The sequence below is a fragment of the Podarcis filfolensis genome (assembly GCF_964270895.1).
Source record: "Podarcis filfolensis genome assembly, chromosome: 6".
Classification (NCBI taxonomy): Eukaryota; Metazoa; Chordata; class Lepidosauria; order Squamata; family Lacertidae; genus Podarcis; species Podarcis filfolensis.
In genome coordinates, this window is record NC_139609.1 from 84,267,424 (window position 1) to 84,289,560 (window position 22,137).

Here is a 22,137-nt window from a genome sequence, read left to right on the forward strand (position 1 = left end):
TGTAGTATGCCCAAAAGATACCATATCAAGGACATCTGATCTTCTTTTCCTTCCTCCCTTCTCTCTTTTTCCTGATCTGTTGCTCATTTGTTTTAGACAACTGTAAATGCAGATTTCAAAGAACCAAGGTATTTTAATTTGGAGAATTTTTTTTACAAAAGAAGGTTGAAATTGCAAGGACAGTGTTGAAGAACAAAGGGGAGATTGCAGTATTAAGCAGGGATGAATAAGACAGTGGTGGGACAAACCATTTCAAACAGATTCTTCTTTCCTGCCATGGTTTTCAGAAGCCTTATTCTCCTTTCTAGTCTCCTGTTTGTATGGTAGAATTGTATTTTAAAAATGCTTGTGTGTGAGATAGTTGTGAATGGTATGATGGGGAAGAGCGATAGCTTAATGGTTGAAGAAGATGTTTTGTATGCAGAGGGTCTTGTGCTCTATCCTCAACATGTCTAGCTTAAAAGGATATCTGGCAGCAAGACTGAAAAAAACAAAGAGCCACTAATAGTCAGCATAGATAATACTGGGTTACATGGATGACTAGTCTTTTGGTATAAAGTAGCTTTCAGAAATATTGTGGAAAAGATTACCTTTCTCACAAAGGATGAATAGTTTCAGCAGCTAAATGTTAGTATCCACATTCTTTCTTTATATTCATTTTCCCTCTCTCTCTCTCTCTCTCTCGGCTTTTGCATGAGGAACACCCTGCTCTGCTATTGTGCAGTCCCTGGGTTCCATGCATCATCCTTAATGGCATGCTGGTGTTCATCACTACAACCTCATAAGATTAAGATTCCCCATCTAGTTGTTGCTGTGCCTTTTGAACCCAATCATTCCCAATGTTAGGGCCATAGCTCTGGAGTCCATGTCATATTGGATGCTGGGTGTTCTGGCATTCTTACTGGAGCTGCAAGGCCTATTTCCAGCCCCTAAAAGTTGCCTGCAGCCATCACCTGTATTAAGCCTGCTTTACCAGAACTGCCTGTTGGAATGCTTTTTTCCTCCATCACCTTCAGGCAGCTGGGTCACGTTCTTGATGTGGTTGAACAACATTTTATCACGTATGAGATCTTTGCAAGTACCACCTCAGCCTCAATGACTGCTCCAGTTCTTGTACATTGTAATTATTTATATTTTGAAGGCTTGCACCCACCTTCTGATGGATTGGTCCTCGATATGGCATGCAACAGAACACAGTAACAGAGTGAAAAAACCCCCCACATACAACCCATACTCCTTAGCCTTTTCTTCTCCCGAAAATGTCCCACAAGGCAGCAGAGGTTTAGGATCAGAGTTCTCCTCCTAGATGGGCTACCATCCCAGGTTGACAAGCCCCATCTATCCCTCACTTCCATCTACAGCACATGCAAAAACCGCCTTCTTGATCTTGAATCCACTGTAAGTCTTATCTGCTCAATCTGCACACAGGGCAAGCCTCTAACTCACCACTGAGGGTTTGAGGCTCATCAGCTACCCTCACCTGGTTTAGCCAGCTAGTTAAAGCCATTTCCGGGGTGTGGCCGCTGTCACATGCTGACAACTTCTAGGAGCCACAGGTGAGAGCTGAGTGCAGGGTGGGGACCAAAGGTGGACAAGCTACCCCAGAAAGAGCACAGCATGTCCCCCAGCAGAGGTGGTACCCCTCCCCTAACACCCCATACACTCAGCCTTATAGTGAACCTTGTTGATGATTGAACCTGGAACTTTCTCCATGTAAAGTAGGTGCTCTCCCACCAAGCTGAGCTATAGCCGCTACAACTCATTGGCAGTGCCTGTCCAAAACCCAAATCAATGTGTTCCTATTGATACATCAAAATAATTTGAGAAGCAGAAGTTTATTAAATTGGTTCGTTGTAACTACATATTCTGTTGCTTATTTGCACCACTACCTCACTGTGATTTACCAAACATGAATGTTGTTGCTAGGCTACAAGCTGAGGGCAAGTGCTGGGGCAGACTTTGGATTCATTTTGTAAATGCACGTTCAGAAAAACAACTGAAGCATGAGTAGCATTGATGCGTATCAGTAGAAGGAAGGAAGCTCTGCCCTATCTAATCTAATTATTGTACTTTGCTCAGAAGCTGTACCAGTTGCTAGGCTCTCTGAAGGGATGTAGTGACTCACCCTCTTAACAATTTTCCATTTCCCCCTCCCCCCAGTTTGCTGAATACACACACACAAACACACACACACACACACAGCCTTTCTCTCACTGTAACTAGGCTATGGTTGAAACATCTCCCTCCATTAGTATTTTGAAAGAGAGAGAAGAACCAACTGTTTTTTCAACTTGCAAACACTTTCTTTGCGATGTGGGATGGAACCACTTCGTAGCAATTCCCATATTGGCCTGGTCTGCATGTCACAATGAACCGTAGTTAAAATAAACTATGATTTAATGTGATGGTTTAATGTGATGTGTGCACCAGGCTGTTGTGAATATAAAGTCAAAACAAGCCATTTCTTGCCAGTGGTCACCAGCCAAGTAACTTGTTTATGAACCTGAGTAAAATGCTAGTGTATTGAGGAAGCGCAACACACTTAACTATTTCAAGGCAGGAAAACAAAACACTTTGGATGGAACCATATGTAGTTTGCTTCTGTACTATTTCCAGTATCTCCCCTAGTTTCAGCCTAAAGATCAATGCGTTACAAAATGATATGTACATGGGAAACAAATGAAGACCCAGTTAAGGCTTCTGCAGAGCAGAGTTCACCTGTGAGCATCTTTAGGTTTATCGTTGCTGATGTAATGGTTAGATTGTTGAACCTGGGAGAGCACTGTGTAGCCTTGAGCGAGTCACTGCCTTTCAGCCTAACCTACGCACAGAGTGGTGGTGTGGGGATCAAATGAAGAGTGGGACAACCATGTTTGCCACCTTGAGCTCCTTGGTGAAAAAGGTGGAATAGAAATACAATTAATAAATGTAATTAATTAATTAGTTGCAGGTACATCTAATGAAATGAAATCACAAAGACTTATGCAGCAGGTTTGAATGTCATCTTAAGCATTTTGTTTTGAAAAGAAGATTCATTTCATCTTATCACAATGCACACTTTTGCACAGGTTTCTGTCTCTTAATTTAGTTATTTACAGTATTTATAGCCTGCTCTTCATTGAATGTTTTGAATCCCGGAGTAGGGAACAGAATAATAAAAATAATACACAAAAAATTACAAAATCATATTAAAAAGTCCAATAAACAAGTTAACAATTCTGTCACAAAGTGGACAAGCAGCAAAACAACGACAAAATTTAAAATGTCACATTTAACCAAATGCCTAGGTAAAAAACAAACAAATACAAGACATTCAGACAAGAAATTTTTCCTCATTTGAGATGGTGCAATATTTGAATCTCTATACAGATATACTGAACTTGGTGATAACAGCTATTACATACGTGCTATGACTTTAAAAAGAAATTGTGCAAAGTCTTTTGTTATACATGGAATTAATTTGTTGGCTGCCATGCATCATGCTGTTTCCTTTCACATAATCATATTGCTGTAACAGGCAGCTAGGATAATTAAGTGAACAGCACAACCCTAGTAAACAGCAATGGATATGATAAGTTGCTTGCAATCTGTATAGTAGTCCATCTGGAATTGATAAGGTGCATACAGTAAAGCTGATCACACGTTTATGACATCAACTATTTTAAATCTCATTAAATATTTGTTCTTTAAAAAAAAACTATTCACAACACTAGCAGTGCTATCCAGTACATGCCTACTTGGAAGTAATTAAGTTCAATGTTTTGTTCAAGTATATTATCTTCTTAACAGAGCAGTTGACCCAAGCTAAATGTAGACTGTTCTGATTTTTTAAATCAGTTCTTAAATCAAACTTTTGTGAATTGGAGGTTTTGATTCATACACTTGGATGCCACTGGGATCCACATTTGTTTCTCTTGATTTAAATAACAATTTGCAGAATTTTTGAATTTTAACAAGAGGGCTGTAATAGCCATGGTCACATGATCTCCCTGGAATCCTGTTTCTTGTGGCTGTGGTGAGAATCTTTGCTTTCATGTTATGTTTCTTTAGCTGTCTCAGTTGCCTTCATGAAGGCAATATGCTCAAAAGGCTCAGTAATTGGAAGGTGAAGGCGTTTATTCCTTGCTGCATTTCTTATTTTATTCTGTAACTGGGTTTCACAGTCCCTGTAGCACCAACAAAAAGTGGCAAAAGGTAATTGGAATTGCTGGCCTACTGCTCACCACATTCTTGCCAATGGTGTTGAATATCAAATGTATGTACAGTACAATATCTGGTTCACTGATGTGCATCTTAGTTGCACTGGGTTTCTGGTGCTTGGTTCCTTTGGAAGGGATGTATCCATACATGGGTTTCCACCATTAAAAAGCTCTTGGTAGGCACTCTGTTGCCTTCTTCCACATAAGTTAGTGGCTCCCACTGATAAAGTTTGGGGGCTACCGTTGGGGAAAACATAAAGGTGAAATGAGCTCCCTTTCCCCTGACATTGGACAGCACCCACTCAATTTCCCACCTATGCCTGTAACCTCTCTCCACTCACTACTTGGTTATTTCACTCACTACTTCTCAGTTGCAGCTCCTTTGTTCTTTCCTACAGAAGAGGCATTCATTTTTATAAGGGGGTGGAATCATGAAAAGCTGGGATCCTGCCCCAGATTACCATTAAACGGCCTCGGTCCAGTATACCTGAAGGAGCGTCTCCACCCCCATCGTTCTGCCCGGACACTGAGGTCCAGCGCCAAGGGCCTTCTGGCGGTTCCCTCACTGTGAGAAGCCAAGTTACAGGGAACCAGGCAGAGGGCCTTCTCGGTAGTGGCACCTGCCCTGTGGAACGCCCTCCCACCAGATGTCAAAGAGAAGAACAACTACCAGACTTTTAGAAGACACCTGAAGGCAGCCCTGTTTAGGAAAGCTTTTAATGTTTAACAGACCACTATATTTTAATACTTGGTTGGAAGCCACCCAGATTGGCTGGGGAAACCCGGCCAGATGGGCGGGGTATAAATAATAATAATAATAATAATAATAATAATAATAATAATAATTATTATTATTATTATTATTATTATTATTATTATTATTATTACACATCCAGTCACTAAATCCAGAAAATAAATACAGCCCATCACACTGATGGACACTTTGCTAGTGTCCTAACTAGTGTTTCAGTGGCTTTCCTTTGATTTTTCTCTGTTCTCGACCTTGATTCTAAAACTTAGCATTGTGGAGCTGTTCGACAGTGGAACAGACGCCCACAAGAGGTGTTGGACTCTCCTTCCTTGGAGCTTTTTAAGCAGGTTGGGTGGTCATCTGTCATGTTGAGATTCCTGCATTGCAGGGGGTTGGGCTAGATGACTTGTGGGGTCCCTTTCAACTCTACAATTCTATGATCTATGATCCAGTGCTGGCTCCCACAAGAAAGCCAGCATTATGGTCCCTTGCTTGAACACCCTTTTGAAAAGAGAAACATAACTGAAGCATTACAGTGGTTTGTTTAAAAAGCTAATTTCAAATTAATGATGAGCGTGAGAAAAATCCCCACCTGCAGTCACAGCTTTCTGCCAGTTTCTATAGCTTAAATCTAGTCAAAATATCAATTCCACCCCCCACCTTGAAGTAAGTGTGGCACATCAGTGATTCTCTACAAGATATGAAGCATATAAGATTCATATCCTGATGTGTGTGGGGTTTTTTTTATGTTATCTTTTTAAAAAAATACTTGAGAGAGCAAGGGACATGGGGGTTAGTTTCCCAAATAAATAGCGGAGCAGATGACTGGTCCTGAGGTTAGAGGTTATTTAAAATAAACTCCACTGCCAAAGAAAATTCTCGTGGTTGTGGGAAAATGTTTAATGGCTTGTTCTGATAACTTTCTGCTTAAGCTGCTGGTCAAAGCAGTAGGAGGCCTGGCTACTTTTTCACTGTGGTGGTGGGACCTTCATTTGGTTGCTGCACAGTAGACTTGGTGTCACCCCCACTAGCTGGTTGGTAACAGTGAGACCTTTTTGAAGCCGTGAAAGAAACCCAGTAGAACAGTATGTTGCTACGGTCTGCTTTTCTGTGGCTTAGATTCTCTACCTATAAAAGAGGAACAAGCCTCGCTATTGTATACATAGCTGAAGGCGTTCATAACTCCTAAAGCCTTCTGTGTTCAACTGGAAAGGAGCATTCGTCAAAGCGCAAAATGATGGCATGCTTCTAAGAAACCTCGGAATTCACTGTAATGGGGTTTCTCGGTCTCTGGTTTCCTTGTGGAGGTAGAACATAAGACACTTTCCCTTTTATGCTATTTTGGCTGCTGAATATATATGTTCTGTTGTAACTAACAGCTAATCTAGGCCGTTGACCTGGATCCCTATGGTGAATGTAGCAGTTGTTTCTGGGATGGTGAGGGGAAAGGGAGCATGTCTGAGAAAAACTACCGAACAACCTTATCAGCTTGTTGAGCAGAGGTAGGAATTGGGCTCTGTTGGCTTTGCTCTGTAGCTTTCAGGGAACAAGGGTTTTCACTGCAAACTAGGACTAGCAATGGAGTCCTGCAAACAAAAAGCTCTATTTCCAAAGTCAGTGTTTTATGATTGCGTAGAGATGTTGGGTGAGGTGCATCCTTCCTGTGGCTGCTTTTTATTTTTCTAGATCCTGTTTATGAGCACTCTGTTAAGTGGCTGAAAGCAAAATGTTTGTCTGGCATATATTCCTTTTTGCCCGTCATTACGGCAGTGATCATGTGCAGCGTTAGTAGAAATTATATGGCTTCTGAGTCACATCCAGATTCCTTTCTCTCATCCTACACCATGTGTATAAAACGGCTTTGCAGTTCAGCTTTCAGCAGTTCCCAATAAATATAATTTGCATGTTCAGCTTGCAAGTCTGAATTAGGGCTGAGGCAGATAGGAAGGTAGATCTAAAAGGGACAAGTGTTTGCTTCCATTGACACAAGACTTGGTTCATACCTAAAATGAAGCCTGTCTCTGTGAAAGCAGGCCTCATCATAGGATTTTTTTTCACTTATAAGCAAGTTTTTGTGAAACACTTATAGCTATAATGGGGTTAAAATGTTTGAGTAATCTTTTTTCTGAGCCTTCTTTGTTAAATAATGTCTTTTTAGGCTCGTTTCCAAACTTTTCATCTTCTGCTTAAAATATAAGGACAATAAAACTAGCAGTCAGCTAGCTTCAGCGGAATGAGATGGTAGAATAGACTTGCAACACTTGAGATTGCAGGTGGCAGAGGGTTTATCAATTTTTGAACACAGGCCTATATCCAGCACAGAGTTAAGCATGCTTAAACAGTGGGCCGAAGGGGGAAAAGCTGGGTGGTGGTGGTTAGAAATACATTGTTACAGATTTAGAATTAGTGAATTTTAGAAATTAGTAAAATGGTAGAATGTAGATAATATTTGGAGTATTGAAGGGAAGATGCTGGGCCAGTGGGAAAAAATATAGGCTGAGCTTCCTTTCCAGACCAGGGCCTCACCTCGGATATTTATTTATTTTTATCTGTTAAATTTATACACCGCCTCCATTAAAAAATCTCAGGGCAGTTCACAGAATAGAGGCCATGAGCATGACAAAAGGTGTTGATGGCTCGTCACAGAGAAATCCAGAGGTTCCCATGGTTACGCTGTGCAAGGGTGTGGGTTACAGGGAAAATGTCACCTTTTAAAACTAGGCTTGGCAAACAGGCAGAAGGGGAGGAATTGCTTGGCAAGAGGTGTTCGGGGAACAAGGAGGAGGAAATAGGGAGAACTCAATGTGGGTGCTTTGGCAGGTGGCACAGAGGCACAGAGATGTCTTGGAATCAGATGCGGCACTGCTGTGGGGAGGAGTTCCTTCTTGAGATGTATTGCTCTGACCTCTCTCCAAAGTAGAGCCAGGTGTAAATATGCGTTGATAAACCGTATTTATTAAAGACATGACAGCCTCTGCTGTGTGTTGATTCCCAGCGGAAACATGACCTTGGGTAAGCAGCCAGAACCCCCTAGAATCTCGCTGCTGCTCGGCAGATTCTGGGGATTTGCAACAATATATTGTGACTTGATGAGATTCGTTCATAGCTGGTAAGGCTTTACTCAGTGGCTTGTGAGCAGTCAGTTATGGAGCACATGCACCACCTGCATTGCTAGAGCATTTTATTATATAAAATTCAGAGAGGTAAAACATTAAAGTGTGGAAATAAACTGTTTTTCAGTGCTTCAAAAATAATCTCCCTTTCTCTTACAAGTGAAACAATAGGTCACTTTTCACACACTTTTATTAACAGTAAAAAAAAATTGTTTTGTGACCTTTGGGCCTTGTATCTGACCTTTGGGCCTTCTGTTGACCATCCCTGTTCTAACATGTTCATCTTAAATTAAAACAACAACAACAAGCATTCAGATACAAATCTCTGTCCTGAAAACCACAAGCACACACGCAAACAAAAACAGATCCATGCATTTAGTACAGGGGGTTTTTTTTACCTGACATTAGAAAACTTGCAGCCATCACACAGTTATAATTAAAAAATTTTTCAAAATCTTAGGCAATAATTAATTTAATAGTTTATAAAATTACCTTCTCCCTGTAAGCCTTCTTGTAAACTTTCAGTTCAAAACATATACAATGTCTGGCATTCAATTGAAATAATTGAATGTCTTTGTTCAGTGCCATCTGTTCCTTCACTGCCGCTTTCTTTTCAGTAAACGGGCTTAATTCTTCCTTCCGTCTGAATCAAGGCATACGGTGCACTGAATTTCAGCTTTTACCACAGATTCTTCACTTAGTTGCAGGATGGTGGTAGACTGTATATACACTGGTTGCTTCTCTAGTTAATGTGCAACTTGATTTTTTGAGGAGTGGGGGCAAATTCAGGGCAGTCCTAATCCCTTGAGCAGCACTGCTGGATGGGGTGCAAATTTGTCAGGGAGAGCCTCTGCTGCTGTGGAGGTCCCTGCTGTGTGCCTTCCAGAAGCTACCGCTGGTCGTGGTGCTTGTATTGAAATACTGCTGAACATTTAAAATTTTTGTTCCTTGATTTTCATCAAAGGAATATTTAATTGAACACAGTGTTGATTAAAATTGCTGCCCTATTTCGGGATGGTGATAGTAGTCTGGAGAAATCAGTATTGGTAAAGTCACTGAATTCAGAACACATTGTCTCTTCTTTCTGTTAAAAGATGTTTTCCGTTTTTACGCCCTCAGAGATAGAACATGCTACTGTATTGCACAGATTCCATAACTGATATGTGCTTTGGAATGTATACTTTTTCCTCTTTTTTTTCTTTTGTTCTTCTTTGTCCTCCAAATATTTGCAATGGTTATTTCAGTTGTTCTGCTTCACGTTGAAATGTATGTTCTTGCAAATACCAGTGTGCTTCCAGTGGGACTTCAGCTTGCTGGAGTACCTTCCGCCTATAATGCCTCTCCATGCATTCCATCACAAGTGGATAGGTTGCCGGCTCAAATTTGTTGGCGAACAAGTAGGGAGATTCATGGATCCACTTTAAGTCCCCAAGACCATACACACAAATGTCTCTGACGTAATGGCCTGCAAAAGCAAAATAGCAAATTGACAACCCCAGATTGCATGCAACACAGAAAGGGAAATATGTGGTGGACATTTTACATTAGAGGTGGGGAAAGGCAGTTCTGTTGTTTAAGCAAGGTCCCACTAAACCAGGCATAGGCAAACTCGGCCCTCCAGATGTTTTGGGACCACAATTCCCATCATCCCTGACCACTGGTCCTTATAGCTATGGATGATGGGAGTTGTAGTGCCAAAACATCTGGAGGGCCGAGTTTGCCTTATGCCTGCACTAAACCCTAGGATTCCTTTTTTTTTTTTTTTACCACATTTGCTTTTGATCCTGCACAAATACTATCTCTCTGAACATGATCAACAAAGGAGGGGACTTCTTAGACGTGCAGTATCCATCATAAATGCATCCAGATCTGTTTCAAAATTAATGCAGATCTTTAAGGAATAAATGAACCCTTTTTCTTATTCACAAACCATGTGTTTCTTAGGTGCAAGCTAAATAAGTTTGGTACTGTATTAAGGTTAGTTTGTCAGATTAGGAATGGGACCCAGGTTAAAATCCCCACCCAGCCATGAAGCTCACTTGAGGTGAGTTGTGATGATAAACTGAGCGGGTGATGATCGTGTATGCTACCCTGAGCGCCATCACTGAAAGCTGGGGGATATAAATAAACACATTGCTGTAAAATTGCTACTGGATTCTCAATCCATTATATCTGTTCCTACATATGTCAGTGCATGTTGCTTTTTAAAAAATGCTTTGTGAATGAATATTGAGGTACGTATTGGAAACCAATTACAGGAAAGTAGTTACAGTTATCCAGTAGAAGCAACTCATCCCTTCACCGGCTGTAGTTTTATCAGCTCTGTTGCTGTACAGCCTCCATTTCCTCAGTGGGGAGTCTGCTGCTCAACTTGAGTCTGCTGCTCAGCTTGCAGGTTTCCAGATGCATGGAAGTTGTGCTTTCTTTGTGTTTGGCAGATGGCTGTCCCAGGGGATGTGTGCTGTGTGCAGTTTATTATATTTACCTTTGCAACCGTTGTGGCTTTTCCCTTCTTGATCTCTCCACTTGATAGCACGTATGTTTCCTTCCCACTGTGCATCTGGTGTTGCACCTGGAGCATCTAGCAACCAAATTGAAAGCAACATTAGCTGTTATTTTGTTTGAATTCATAGGCCACCTCTCAGTATTGTTACTCCCAAGGGGTGGCTAGCAATCCCGAGCTTTTCTGGACTGGGGGTTCCTCTTCTATTTGCAGTTCCAATATTTCCTCATCCCATGAGATACACTAAATATTCAGCAATCATAGCTCTCTTTAGAAAAGCACTGCGTTTTGTTCTGAAAGGTGGTGGTAGTGCAGGAGTCCTTCATTGCTATGTCAAAATTCAGTGATGCAAGTCCCAACATCTGGAGAGGCCTCTGAAAAATTCTGCCCAATATGAACTTGCATGGTTCAGGGGTGCCAATTATTCTCCATTAGAGCACCACATGTTCCAGAAAGATGTGATCGTGCCTGATGTAGGGAAACTGCTTCAGCATAGGACTGTGGCATAACACCCTTTATAATTCCCCATTGCTTGCAAGGAGCAGCCTGCCAGGAGCTCTCTAAGGAAAAGAAGGAAAGAGAGCTTAGAAGGCTGTAGATACTACTAGAATGAATTCTATTGACTCTGCTATTCTTGGCAGGCAGATAGGAGATGCTGTTGAGAGAGCTTGCATGAGTGAGACCTTTAATTCCAGTCTCCAGTCTCATGCTCATACTTCTAAATCTACAACTGCGGACCCTCATATGGGACAATTCCACCAACCTAGAAAGGGGGTGTCCCATTTAACCAAGGTTTGGGCCTCCCCATTTAGCCTCTGAGCAGTTTTGTCAAAGGCCATGCCCATACGTTCTACACCCGTTGGCCTATGTGACACCAGATGTGTAGCAGGTAAAGAATGCAACTAGATTGACAGAGGGTTTATGGGCACCACCAGTCAGCTGACACCCAGTACTTGCATAGTGCTGGGTGTGGTGCTTTGCAAGCCTCAACACTCAGTTGATAAGCCTTTGGAGACAGAATTTATTTTCAAACCACATGGGCAAAAAATTGGTTGCCTGCCACCATTGTGCTGAAACTTGGCCTATCATCTGGATCTAGTTCCTCCTTATTCCTGTTATAAACATTGCTTAGGACACCTAGTATCGTAACAGTTTGTGGAATTGGTAGACCCTATATCAATACCGAGTGGTTTTACGGTGTTGTTTTTCTGTTTAAAGGTAGAAGAGGCCTGATTTCTATTTTTAAAATATACATTCAGGTAGGTCCTAAGGATTGAAAAAAAAATCTGCTTTTCCTGCCTATAGTTTTTTATAAAAACAAAAAACACAAGAACAACAACCAATGGGTTGTGTGGAGTCAGGAAAAGCCCCTTAAAAATCAGGATTTTTTTTTTCATTTCGTACCTGGCAAGTTGACATCACATTTCAGTGCTGAAAACTGTTGGTTTAATATTTGCTCAATACTGAAAGGGTCAAATGATGGGGAAATAGCTTAGGGAAGCTGAACTCACTGGCTCCTGGACTTGAATATTCAAGACTTGGAAACAGTGTTCAGTATAAATAGCTGCTTACCTGGTAGGCGGTTGAGGGTGACCCAGTAGTGCTCATCCGGACTATAGGTATCCCTTGACCATTCAAGCAAATCTCTTGCACGTGTATCAGTCAGTATAAACTGTACAAATTCTCTTGTGAGTACATAGTAGGCACCCCCAAAATAAATAGTCAAATTATGGGGAGGTTCACTTTTCACATTCTTCGTTGGATACACATAAGATTTTTCTGAATGCACATATTCTTTGTAACTCACATGTGTCCGGTATTTCATATGAGGCGGTTGAACAATTCCTGGAGTCATATTTTTACCATTCCATTTGCTTTTGATGTACTGCATAAGTTCCTTATTAGTTTTGATGGGATAATCCTGGCCACAAAGATTAATAACATAATTCCATTGATTTTTTGAATGAATCAAGTCCTTCATACAGTTGATATCGGCTTGTAATCTGGAAAATCCTGCATAGACAACATTCTCTGTCCTCGAAGCGATAAAAATATTTTCAAAGCAGTTAACCAGGGTTTGCACAGCCGACTTGTAATCCTTTGATGATTTTTTGTCAATGTGTATACAGTAAACATTCTGAGGCACATAAATGGCTCTGAGTAATTTTATAAACATGTCCAGCTCCTTGTGAATGGTGATGATGTACGCGAAGGAGAAGTTGCCTTCTTCTTCTGACAGAGGACTTGTAATGAAGTGAAGTCTCTTCTGAAGTGTCGAGCAGTTGCAAGGCGTCTGTATGCAGGTAGACATTTCTTGCCTGCGGATAACCTGCTGGCACAAGTGGCCAATTTGAGGAGCAGCATCTTTCCCATCAAAGAGGGCCGAGCAAAGCTCATCGGGGTAATCGCCACACTCTGCTAATTCTGGGAGGAATTTTTGCTCATCGCCTTCCTTGGGGATTGTATTCCTTATGTAGACGAAAGCACAGATGATAATGCAACCCACGATGCATATAAAAAAGCCTGATTTTGCTGTCTCAAGTAGGTTCATCTTTTGCACTCCAGTTGTTTTGTTCTTACCATTGTTCAGTGAAACAGCGTTCAGTTGTACCTGTGAGGGGGAGAAAGGAAAATTAGTGTTTTGTTACCTTCACCCTGATGATGTGTTCATTCTGTTAGAGGCAACCAGGACTGAACTTCTGGTGAAAATTTTGTTTCCTGAAAGGCAGGCTTAATTGTGGCTTAAGCTTCTGCAGTTGGCTGTAGGTTTTTGTTGAAGCAATTTTCAGTTTTTGTTCCTGGTAAAACCAGACATGATGGTGGCAGGTGTGGTTTTTACCAAATCCATTCTATTGATATCAGCTCAGCAATTCTGCGGTTTCTTTAGGTTGAATATACCTTGTTCCTGGAAGGGTGGAGACAAGGTTTAAGTCTGAGAAAAAATGCAATGTCTCATCCTTTAAAACCAGGATCCAAAGAGCTATTTAGTTGCATCTAGCTCTTTTAATTTGTTAATTATTATTTTTTTGTATCCACACCCCCTCCCCGCCTGCCCTTTGTGCAATTGCTTTTGCAACTTCCCTGGGTTTACCGTTCAGTATTTTGAGGGGTGGGAGCATAGTTGCTGGCTTGAGAGACACAATGCAAAGTCCTGTTGCTTATGTGGGTCTAGATGAACAATTGTCTGGATCCTGGCAGTGATTTATAATTTTTTTTAGCATGCATGCCATCATATATATCAGGCATGTCCAATCCTTCGATCGCAGGGGTGTTCCTGGTCGATCGCGGGACTAATTAACCCCCCCAAAAAAGCTCAACAACTTTGGTTAGTACCCCAAAAAAGCTCGAAAACCCTTGGCAATAACAATGGGTATATCACTGCCAGTTTTTTTATACTGAGAGTAGATCGCAGCCTCTTGAAAGTTGGACATGCCTGATATATATGATTCACTATCCCTTTACTTAAATGGGTTTTTCTCCAAGAAGAGTAGGGATCTTCTGTTCTAGTAATACAGCCAATACATTACCACTTTTGTCACTGCAGAAAAGGCCACACTGTTGCCACTGTTGTAACAAAGTTTAAATTAAAACACTTTTATTATTTACATTTTATTAGCACTAAGCGTGCTTTTGAATGCAGTTTATAAAATGAAAATCAGTGTGTTTAACACACTTCAGTGTTTTCCTAGGTAAAGCATTCTAACCCTAGCAACATTGTTTTGCCTTGCCCTGCTATGTAAGTTTGATGCTTCCAGACCTATTTTAGCAAAATTGTTTACTATTTCACATGTTTACCTTTCTGAATGTGGTCTTACACAAACTTGACTTCGTTGTAACATCCTATGCTTCTCAGCACAGAGGTATGTTTTCTTGCAGCTCAGAAGTCTCTGTCCTTGAACTCTTAGATGCTGGATATATGCAGTACTAGAGGGGGGAAAATATTTAGCAGAAGGAGCAGTCCGTTGAAATGCTTTGTGACCCTAAATAGGCGGTCAGGCAGTATGGATTTCACCATGTTTTTCCAGGTTTGAAAACTTTATTCAGTAGAAATAATGCCAATATGTAGAATCAAAAATATCATGTCATTGTTATTTTGTTCAGCACTGATGATAATTTGAATTCCTCCTATCTGATCAACAGCCAGCACAGCAAAATCTTTAGATTATATTTTTTTATTTAGCTGGTGTTGTGTGTTTTTTTGTAATATCTAAGCTTTAGTTTTAATCAGTTATACTTATTCAACCTGCATACATATTCTGACTGCAAGCTTTCAAGGGACAACATGCAAAACAAAAATGAAACACATTCTGAAGGCACTCAAAGAAGAAATGCAGCTCATTTTCCTTACCAGTCTATCCTGGTCTTCAAGTCAGAAGAGTGTCCTTTCCCCCAATTCATTGTGCTGATGAAATCCTTTCTGTGTAGTGCTAGATGGAAGATGCATCCATTTTGCTGCTTACTCCTGTCTCTGCCTTAGTCACACTGCTCTTCTGCGGTGCTGCCTGTGCGGGCCTAAGAAAAACATCAGGAATAGTAGTCCCAGCAGAATAGCGTTTGCTTGGAGGCTCATAGGGGATTGGCTTACTGTGTAAACATACACATGGAAGCAGTCCGGCGTATTCTTAATGCAAGCCTCATGCGTCCACTGAATCTGCAAAGGTTCAGTTCTCGCATCAGGTTTTGGATGATGTGAGGAAGGGGGGGGAGAAGGGGGAGGAGGAGGGAGTCTTTGAAAGGTGGGTGCAAAGTTTTCTCAGCAAAACAGAATCACGCTTGCTCTGAGATTGCAGTCTGCTGCCAAGTGACTAACAGAGCCAAGAATAGATTAGCATAATGGACATTATGTACCCTGTTGTGAGGGTTACCGAGTGTGTTTAAGGGGTGTTACAGTAGGGAAGCTCTGGCTGTGTCACAGAGCCAGAAAGGCTGTGCTACGGTGGATGAGCAATTTTTTTAAAAAAGGGAGTAGAAAATCGCTCTGGATTAGGCAGACCTACGGCTGATGTTGTAACAACACTGCCACCGGGAAGTGCGTGAGCAGAGCATTGGGGGTCAGGAAGTCCCTACAGTTCACGAAAAGCTTTAAAAGCCTCTGCACATGTAAACATCACTGGAAAGAAATTTGCATCCTTAAGATACTCTGCCTACTGAGACAGACTGAAGCCACTTGCATTTGGAACTGACATTTCCCTGCTATAAGAGGCTAGGTAGGAGGAGAGCCAGCACCGGCTGTATTCAAGGTCAGGCTGTGGCAGGACACACAAAATGTGACTCCAGACACGTTTGACAGGAAGTGTCACCAGGACATCACGCTACAGCATTTCACAGATGGAAATAGGGATGTTTTTCCCTGCTTGCCACGCCACTGTTTCGAACACAAAGTATTACTGCCCGAGCAACAGCATCAGAAACAGATTGCTGAAGACTCTTCTCCACCTGCCGGTGTCTCTGTTCTGCAGATATTTCAAAGTAAAGGTTTTGTTCTGTTGAGTAGAGGTGCTAGGAAAACAACATTGTCGTAATAATATGTCGTCAGCAATTCAGAATGAAGCAAAAGAGGAAACGGCCCTAGCAGCACTGATGCTTTAGTGTCAGTACATTTGGGTTGACGTGCATTTGCACTATAATTTTTTTCTGAGGCTGCATGTTGTGACAGTTTTCTGAGGCTGCCATGGTGTGGCATTGTGTATCCTGCCATAGTTTTCCTGGCCCTTCTCATAAGCTCCTCCTTCTTTTTATGTTCCTCTTTGAGTGGCTTTTCCTGATTGTCTCACACCCATTATTGTCTCACACCCAAAGATAGCAGCATGTACTTACTTGTGTTGTTTGCATTTAAGAAAAAAGTAAAGGTATTGAAAACTGTTGAACACAAAATTAGGAACCCAAAGAATTGTGGTTGATGCGCAGACTCACATACTTGCTAGAAATAATCACTTGAAAAGCATTAATTACAACTTGGAAACTTCCACAGTTCCTCCTATTCTATTTGCAGTTAGGTACCTATTCATTGTTACTAGTGAACATACAAAACTGATTATTTGTCCACAGAAAAATAAAACATGAATTTTCCTCCAGGAAATTTCCCACCCCATATCACATGCCCACAGATGTGGTCCTAAGTTGCCAAACCATAGTTCATCATTTCATCTGAGCCCATGTTAGGTGCATTGAGAAACCATGGCTTGTGGCAAGTTCCCAGCATCCGTGTACACAATAAAAGGAATGTGCTGAAGATTTCATACTGTTTGCTCCATGCGAAGTGGCACTAACACTGCGCCATGATTCTGGAATAGCTCAGGGTGAGCAACTTTTTAATGTCCAGTGCTCAAAAATCCTGGCTTTGCATATTTTGTAGAACACATAGCATAGCCATAGCTTCATGAATAAGATAAACTGCCTTGTCCACAAAACATAAATCATAAAGCTTGGATAGACCAGAAGGGCATCGGTTCTAGCTGTCTGTCCCAAGACAGTATCTTCCACACATCAGTTTCCTCCACAAATTAAACCACATGCTTGAGAGAGCCGCACACCACAGAGGAAGACTTGCTGCCAGATTCAGGCTGGAGTTTGTTGGGTGGGGGGAGTTAAAAGCAACAGTAATGTGGTGGTCTGAATGGCCTAACCCTGGGGCATATCGTTTGATTGCTCCTTCCTGCAGTGTAAGCAAAACAGACCACCATCTTCTCCTTCCCTAAAAGATGTTTAAGAATAGGAGCAGTGGGTGAGCTCTCGGAATTCAACAGAACCTGAACACACTTAACCAGTACAAGCGATGGCCACTTTTATTGTCCCTTCCTTTCGTTTTTCAGATGAAATCTTTTCTCTTTTTAAACTGCAGGAACTGCAGTGAAATAATACTGCCAACTAGAAACCAACAACTGTAATGCTATATATGTAACACTAGATAGTTATTCTGTTTTCCCTTGTTCAACATGTTTATTCGCAAACAAGGATTAACTGTTTAAAATTGTGTTCCAAAAATGCTAATCTCAGGAGTTAGAGGAGGTGACTGACATGGGATTGTTTATGGTAGGGGTGGAAATTGGCTGACTCACAAGGATTTCGATTTTTAAGTGAACCAAAAGAGCCCGTTCTCCAGTTTTAGTTGTTTGGTTTTAGCTCAATACCTACTAAGAAAGAGATTGGCACATTTATTCAAGAAAATGCTTTGGCAGAAAATAAATGGGTAATAGACAGGTGTGAATCTCCACCCCCCCCCCCAGTAAAATTCTATATACTTCTGTCTACTCAGAAGTAAGTCCTGTTAAGTTCAAGAGTAAGCAGATATTGGATTGCACTGTAAGTGACCCTGATTTTGAAGCAGGTTGTAATTTAAATTTTTAAAAAAACACCATAAAGTTTAGAAATAATAAACTCACCCTCTGCTGGAAAAGGCAGACTGTTTGGAGCCAAATTTGAGAAATGAGAGAGAAAATTCTCAGGATCCATTGCCCTTCAGGCAGATTCAGACTTCCCTTTCTCATGCGGTCCTTCCCTTTCTCATGTGGAGACCTTCCATCACATGAAAGTAGTTAATAATTAACGTGAAATGTTTGTGTTTTAGGATTAGTTTTCCTTAACCACTTAAGTCCCGTGTTTTTGGATTCAGCAGCAATAATGTTCTGGATGACATAATTAAAAATAGCTTGTGTTTTTCTGGATTTTGTTGTTGTTGTTGTTCAGACAGCCTTTTAAGGCAGTGAAACCAGTCTTTTTAAATGAGATCTGTAGATAAAGCATTGCTGTTGATTATAAATAGTCTTGGTATGGCTTTAACCTCTAGGCTGCTAGCAGAGTACAGTGAACAATGTGAAAAAAATCTTTTTCTTTTCTTTTTCTTTTTTTAACTCTCCGGTTGCTGAAACTTTCCACTTGATGACAGGCATGTGAGAGGAGTGTAAGGATTTTTTGCCTACCAGGGAGGAGTGAAGAAATAATGAATCAGGCTGAGGAATCTGGCTTTGTGCCTTCCTCCCAATCTAAATAATTTCACTTCTTTCGTCATCTTAATGTGTGAATGCTTTTGTGTTTCATTTAAGTGGTTGGTTTGGAAGTTTAAATAATGAATTGAGAGCTGCGGGATGCATGGAGTGGGGGGAAAGAAATTTTAAATGGTCTCTATGCAGAATTCTGTAGCTTTGTTCTAATTCTCAGTTTTAACTAAAGCTGTTCTAATAATAATAATAATAATAATAATAATAATAATAATAATAATATGGGTAGACATTTGGATGCAATCAGGAGGAGCCATGCACATACGGAAATGGGTTTCTATGTGTATATTCCTAGCTGCCTTGAAAAGCACATATGCAATTAGGTGGGAGAGGGGTGCCCATTCTCCCCAGTTCAGCTGTTAGGGCCATGCACTGAGCCCTGTTCTAAAACCAGAAATTGTTCCTATCAACTGTCTAGGGGGCAGCAAGGGTTCAATTTAATCCCCTACCATTCCTGCTTCATTAAACACTTTATCATTGTGCTTTTTTTGAAGAGTGCTTCATTCACACAGTGAGATTGAGCCTTTCAGGAATACTCAGTTATTTTAGAGAAGTGCTATTGTGCACGTGTAACACTGAAATTTTGTTTAATTTTTTTTAAAAGGAGACTGCAGAATTATTTCCACAAAAGCTAAAGACAACTAACATTCTAAAATAGTTATTTATCAATGCTTTCATGAATTCCAAAGATATAAAGTATGGTTTAGGCTCTTGCCTACGGAAGCTTTTGCTACAATAAACCAGTTAAATCACCATCAACCATCACCAGCCATTTTATTGCATAATCTAGCCTTCACCAGCCTGTTGCCTTCCAGATGTTTTAGACTACAACTTCCATCAGCCCCAAGCAGCACGCGAGACTGATGGGAGTTGTAGGCCAAAACGTCTGGAGGTCAGCAGGCTGGCAAAACGCTGGTGTGACAATTACATAGCTGGCAGAGCAGCATCCAGCAAAGATTTTTACGACAATTCCACCCATAGTGACAGACTATCTACGGAACAGATCTATGCCTCCCTCCCCTTTAAAAACAAATATGGCTGCTTGTAGAGCCATAGGAGTTCCAGGAAGTGCTGTCAAAGAAGGTGGCGATGTTGCACTAGAGTTTTGTTTTTGTTTTTTTAAATGAAGCTTAAATGGCCATATAAGTACAATAAAACGTGTACGTTCCTGATGGTGCACAAAAAAGTTCTCTGTTGTGGGCTTAGCCCAAGCAGACATGCTGTATGTCAAAATGCTTGAGGCAATAAAACAGGAAACTGCCACTTTCTGCCCAGCTTTTCCTAAGCCCTATCAACCTTTTAAGTGCAGTGTGTGTGTGTGTGTTTTTAAAAAATCCTGCTCTTAATATGTGATCTTATTCATATATAAGTATTTGCTTTCTTTTGTCTCCTTGCTGTACATCCCTGTTATGCCCACCTGTAAACACTTCAGAAAAATATTTGGGTTGTATCCAAAGTAGTGCTATGTGAATGCTCCATCAGTGGAAGGCTTTCTTGCTTGCACAGTGCTTTCCTCCTCCCTCTGTGCACTCCTTAAATCTGTTCTAGAGTTTTCCCCAACCCTCTGGAGTAGATTTGGGGAGGGCACAGGAAATGGGGAGGGAGGAGGATGTTTTGTTTTGCGAGTGTAAATCCTTGTCCTAATGGAACGAATGAATTGGATACCATCTCCTGAGTCTAAAGATACATTGCTTTTGATGAGTACTGGAATTTGTGATGAGACGTTATCCATTTTCCTTCCCCACTAATTTTAAAGATATTTTTTCATCATGACTGGAACTGGACAGTTCTACGTTATAAATGCGTTGTTCTGTCTTTGAAGAGTTGCTGGCCTGCATAGATTGTATTCTGTATTTATGGCCCTGCTACGCAAGACATTAACTTTTAGGGCAGCACAATTAAAGAGAAGAGATTTGAGCTGTAACTGCAACAGTTGGTTGGCTGGCTGGCTGGCTGCAAGTCACCATGGGCTGCCCTGGGCAACATAAAACAACCAACAGATTTAATTAATAATAAAACAACATAGCAACATCATCTGTAGAACCAAACTAGATAACATTGTGCCTTTGCCTCTCAAAAAGCAGGAAAATCCCCTAGCTGTAACAAAGCTGCAATAGCAAATATCTGGACTTCCGGGTTGGCGCCATCGCCGAATGGCGGACTCCCTCCGAGCTCCGGAGGGAGCCGGCTCGGCAGGGGCTGGGTTTTACCGCACCGGCGATGCGGGGACCCTTAGAAACCACGGCCACGGGGGCCGTGGACTTGGAGACTCGGCTAGCACCGCTAGCGCCCTCCCGACTCGTGAAGGAGCCTTTTTAAAGGCTACGGATCGGGTGCCGGGGAGAAGCGTGGTGCTTTGAGTCCTCTGCCATCCCTGCCGAGCGAAGCCGCATGCCATCCGGCGGAGAGCGCTGACTTCTTCCATTGAGAATTTGGACTTTTAACAACAACCCGTGAGTAAATTGGAAATCGGGTTTAAAAGAAGAAAAATTTTTGGGATTTGAGACGAGCGGGGGGGGATCTAAAAAGGAAGTCAGTCCCCCTCCCTATTGTAGACATTTTAAAACAAGGATTGGGAAGCCAAGGCCCAAAAAGAACGGTATCTTTGCTAAATTAAGAATTCCATGATGGGAAAGTACAAGAATTGTGCTGGAGGAAGAATTGAAGGAGAAGGAAAATGCACCCCCCTCCCTGGGAACCGGGGCGATTGAGGAGTGAGCCTGGTGAAAAGAGCCGGTGATTTTGACAGCTGTCAAAGTAGCTGTCAAAGTCGGAATATTAAAGAGGATTTTATTACAAGGACCTTGCTGGTCAAATTTGTTACAACTTGATATAATTTGTTAAGACTTGAATACAAAATGGCGAAAATACGGAGAACAATCGGATTTTTGGAAACAAAGTTACAACAACCCCCCTAGAGGAGTTTCGGGACATTACAAAGATGGGCGTAAGCCGGGAAAAATACAACACTCCGGAATTTCACAGAACTGGTTATCTCCTGGGAAAGCTGCAAAACGGAAACTGAATCTTGTCTACAGGGTGTTTAGACTAAAAGGAGACAACAGAATACCTTACTGAAGAAGGAAGGGACTGAACGCAAGTTTTTGTTCCTGAATAACAACAACCCATGTAGAGTTACTAAACTTCTGAATAAGAAAGTTTTAGCAGCGGAACAAGAGGAAGCTGGACTATAACCTTGAAAGAACAATGGGGGGAATTTTATAATTTGACATTTTTAAAGATTTAGGAATTAATTTTTAAAGAAAGTAATCCTAGAAATGGGAAATAATTCTGCAAGGAGTTGGGGGAAAAATGGGATTGATGGACTTAAGATTTCCAGGCTGGAAACATAGATTGGAGGATAAGGGAAATTAAACCGGGGAAGGGGAGGGAGAATTAGAATCCAAAGGCTTGCAACTATTTTCTGAATTGGTTTTCTTTTTTCTAATATATTTTTTATTTTTTTATACTTTTATTCTGTGTGCTTTTACTTTAATGGGAAAAAAGGGGGACATTGTGGAAAGAAAAGGGGGTGGGCTATGGGGAGAGATCCTTTGCTTTTTTTTTATCAAGG

General features: G+C 41.3%; 2 protein-coding genes across 7 annotated transcripts in view; one reads left to right on the plus strand and one right to left on the minus strand.

Moving 5' to 3' along the window:
* The window catches only part of RTF2 (replication termination factor 2), a 57,427-nt gene that overhangs the window by 18,976 nt on the left and 16,314 nt on the right, over nt 1-22,137 (plus strand). The window lies entirely within an intron of this gene.
* Nucleotides 1-22,137, minus strand: part of LOC310764618 (beta-1,3-galactosyl-O-glycosyl-glycoprotein beta-1,6-N-acetylglucosaminyltransferase 7-like) — a 33,062-nt gene that overhangs the window by 5,226 nt on the left and 5,699 nt on the right. The window contains exons 1-6 of one of the 6 annotated variants that reach the window (XM_083618923.1): nt 17,949-18,332; nt 14,915-15,078; nt 14,362-14,490; nt 12,139-13,177; nt 10,549-10,644; nt 8,115-9,528 (exon numbers count right to left, since the gene is read on the minus strand). In XM_083618923.1, the coding sequence (XP_083475049.1) occupies nt 9,299-9,528; nt 10,549-10,644; nt 12,139-13,117 (1,305 nt within the window). In that variant the 5' untranslated portion in view covers nt 13,118-13,177; nt 14,362-14,490; nt 14,915-15,078; nt 17,949-18,332 and the 3' untranslated portion in view covers nt 8,115-9,298. Of the gene's footprint in view, nt 1-8,114; nt 9,529-10,548; nt 11,127-12,138; nt 13,178-14,361; nt 14,491-14,914; nt 15,910-17,948; nt 18,333-22,137 lie in introns of those variants that run through there. The other 5 variants (XR_014549189.1, XM_083618924.1, XM_083618922.1 and 2 more) reach the window with 5 other exon arrangements.